The sequence below is a fragment of the Diadema setosum genome, chromosome 7 (assembly GCF_964275005.1).
Source record: "Diadema setosum chromosome 7, eeDiaSeto1, whole genome shotgun sequence".
Lineage (NCBI taxonomy): Eukaryota > Metazoa > Echinodermata > Echinoidea > Diadematoida > Diadematidae > Diadema > Diadema setosum.
This window is the reverse complement of record NC_092691.1, coordinates 7622232-7626159: the sequence shown is the minus strand read 5'-3', so window position 1 is coordinate 7626159 and position 3928 is coordinate 7622232. Positions and strand designations below refer to the sequence as shown.

Here is a 3928-nt window from a genome sequence, read left to right as displayed (position 1 = left end):
TAACATTTGTTTTCTCGATATAATAACAAAATAAGGGAAATCTTAGACTATTATTTTCTATAAGGTGACATAAGATTGGCTGATGGTCCGACGTCTAGAGACGGTCGACTTGAAATCTACCACAACAACGAATGGGGCACTGTGTGCAATACGACCTGGGGTCCCGAGGAAGCAGAGGTAACCTGTCGTCAACTAGGGAATGACGGAGTGAACAATGTGTACTACTCTCCCACACCGAGTAATGGACCTATCCACCTGTCTCACGTGGGCTGTATTGGAAATGAGACTGGACTCGTCAGTTGTAACGTTACATTCGGTGATGATGGAAATAGCTCATGTACACACGGCGAAGACGTGGGAGTGGATTGTTACACATTACTTACAGATCCAACAGGTGTGTAGTTATTTAGAATATTAATCATGAAGTTTATACACCTCTAGATTTGTTGTAAACAAACTGTGTCAGAAGGATGCACACATTACTAATATAAAAATGGAAGTATTACGTTACTAGTTAGGTGGACTATTTCAACTCCTGAGCACAAGGTGAACAAATATTGCTTAAACGATACGGGTTTAGTTTGCAATTATTTAAATCGTAAATTTATGACATGGTATTAATATCCATTCATTATAATAATTAAGATATAAGCTAAGATGATAACAATTCAGATGTTTATGTATATAAAGATCTTGAGTAAAATCTGAATTGCTCCGATTAATGAATATTGTTTTGATCTTCAGAGAGATTTGAGACGGTATTAGTAATATACACTCAGCAAAAAAAAAAAAAAAAAAAAAGTGAATACTTCTCCCCCAAGTTGATATTTCTAAACAATATTTTTATGAGAACTAAATTAATGTATTTTTTTTTAGTTCGAGTTCGAGTTTGAATCTATTCGTTTTTCCACAATAAAGTAATATAGACATAAATCTCCCTTTCTTGAGTGACAGAAACAATGCATGTAAATTTGTACAAAGAAAACAACAATAATGGGGAAAACTAACAGTATCAATACATTGCAATTGTTGCAGAGGTAACGAAAATGAAAGAATTGTCAATATGCACTGTGTGAAAAAAAAAAAAACGGAGGGACCCACTAAAAAGTCAATGCTTGTAGAGTGTGGGCCCCTCTTGTATTAAAAAATCGACGCAAAATTTGACTGAATATAGCAACAAAGCAGCATGAAAAGTTTGGCATAAAAAGTTTAGCAGCCCACTAAGAGAGAGACGGACAAACAGTTACACACAAAACAATAACAAACAAAATAATGAGCATGAGACAAGACTGGGACAGCAACAAGACTACTTATAGGAAAGAAAACTGACTTGACGACACGACAGGAAACATTTCATTTCATTTCATTTCATTTCATTCCAAATTAAAGGTAATTTAATTGGTTGTCAGCCTGGTATGTCGATGAAAGGGGAAACATGAGAGAACACATTAGTTTTATAGGGTAAAAAAATCTACAGAATAAAAAACATGAATAAATTTTCAAAATAATCTCTGATCTCTATAATGTCTTTGTAACCCCAAAGATTTAGAAAGGCTGATAATAATGGAGGAAATTGAAGAATCTTTAGTTAAAACCAAATTCAAATGACACTAAAGAGAAAGCAACATGAACAAAAATGGAAATTTTAAATTTTGATGCAAATTATGAAATTTTGAAAATAAAAATAAATTCTTGCTTCCTAAATTTGTCTCAAGAATTCTTACATTCCTGGACTGAAATTATGAAATTCAGTCCATTTACAGTAGTCACCTTTTGTGACTTTGCTCCGTATATTATTTGAAGTGTACGGGAGTTGATGATCATGTGTAATATATTTTCATCGAAATCTTTTATGAAAATCTTCTATGGAATCTTCTATGATCTGGAAAAGTGGTTCCTTCCTTTTTGCTCAGTGTATTAGCATGTAGTTGTCTGTGTGCAGAGGTTGGCTTTCCTTTCCGGGCCTGCATTGTGTGCGTTCTATGAGTTCAGATACTTTTTTGTCAGAATGCGTCCATCTCTTGAAAATAGCTAGTGCTAATTTTATTTATTTTTTTTATTGCTTATGAGAAAAGACGGAATGCAGGTCAGAATGGCTCACTTGCAGAGATGGCATGAGCTTGTAATGTGAATGGAATGACAGAGAGAGGGGGAAGAGCTATATGTATATGTATATATGTATCTGTGTGTATCTCTTGTGTGTAACGCTGGTGAAAGGCGCATTTCCACTTTCGCATCGTGGACAATAAAACAATCAATCAATCAATCAATCAAGAAGGTAGACCACACTGAACAGGTTTCTGAGGAAATCACAATTATTTCTACCGTTATGAAGTAAAAAGCTTAACAAAAAGAAAGCAACGATCTAAGTTCACCCAATTTTATCTGGTTCATATGCAAGAACACTATTGAAAGCACATTGATGTCTTAATTACAGCTATGGAGGGACAGTTGCGCCTTACCAACCGTTGGACATACATGACAGATGGTCGTCTGGAAATCTATCACGATAACTCTTGGGGTACAATATGCTCCGACGGGTGGCATCGAACCGACTCGGTCGTTGCTTGTCGGCAGCTCGGCTACTTGTCTGGGGGACCCTTTTACCAGAAAACTGCGGCTACTGGATTCATTGGGCCTGTCCATCTTGCGGATGTCAGCTGCACTGGGGACGAGTATGAACTTGCCCACTGCCCCCATGGTGGCTGGGGAGATAACGATTGCCGACACATTGCAGACGTGTATTTAGAATGTATACAAGATAATTACGGTTCGTGTCTGTGTTCTTGAGTTTCAATTTCAGTAAGTTTTATTTATCCAATTGTGCATAACAGAAAATAAGTATATTAATATCGAACATACAAGTCATGAAAATAATAAAGAAAAATTCGCATGACAGATATGTAATCACGTGAAATAATATATGATTATCATTACAGATCTTTAAGTGTACATACAAGTGGAAGAGACCGTTAGCAATAAGGAAAACGCTTGACTTGGACAACGACCTCTGAACATGATATGTCTTGTAAAAAATGTTTTATTTGATTAAAGAAATGAACAGAACAATATTATACACACGTAGAACAAAATAAATGAAATCTTTTAAGTATTAATTTTTAAATGCATTTGACCAAAATGGACAACACAAGGTGGAATATAGGTGACCGTGCACCTCAAAACGAACATAAAGTCGCACACACTGATTTTGCGTGAGGACTGAAAATAAGTGAAATGGGTCAACCTAGCCGAACTTGACTTTTTCATATTTTCTGAAAGAGCGGGTCTTCTTTTATATTATGCTAAAATTTGGTATCATAAAACGGGCAGGAAAAAGTGTTTTTTAGCAGTTTATCTCGAACATTTTTGGTAGAATAGTGTGATTAGGTGTGTGTTTAGAATCCCTTTTTCATTTCTGAAAAACCTTGTCCACACTCTTCACTTTCAACTCTAATAACTTTTGAAAGGATAGTGCTACTGCTATGAAAGTTGGCATTAATTATGGACAGAATGTGTTAATGAGGCATGCCTAATTTCACTTTAATCTGATAATCCCTTCATTGTTGTTACTCTGGTGGTTTACTTCCTGTTTTTTGTCCCATCCATCGCACAGTCTGCACGGTTTGGTAAAGATTAAGGGCTTGAATAGACACTGTACTTCAGAGCCTCATTTCTCAGTTCACACTTTTCCTGAGTTTGTGCTTTCTTTCCAATATTTAGATAGGTTAAGAGAGTCCATTTGATTTTGAGTTATACATCATTTTAAAGCTTAAAGTCTGCTCTTTCAGAATATGGTCTTAACTAAAAATTCATGTCTGGCGACATTTTGTTTGTTTTGAGGTGCAGGGTCACAAAAGACGAAAGAAGAACGAAACAAAACAAAACCCGAGAATATGGTACCCGAATAGGAAGAGTAGAGGGAAGAGAG

At 35.8% G+C, this 3928-nt stretch overlaps 1 protein-coding gene across 1 annotated transcript in view; it reads left to right on the top strand.

The window, feature by feature from the left end:
* The first annotated feature begins 2698 nt into the window (after nt 1-2698).
* The window catches only part of LOC140230661 (scavenger receptor cysteine-rich domain superfamily protein-like), a 31040-nt gene continuing 29810 nt past the window's right edge, over nt 2699-3928 (top strand). Inside the window, exon 1 of the mRNA XM_072310801.1 lies at nt 2699-2741. Within this exon, the coding sequence (XP_072166902.1) occupies nt 2699-2741 (43 nt within the window). The remainder of the gene's footprint in view (nt 2742-3928) is intronic.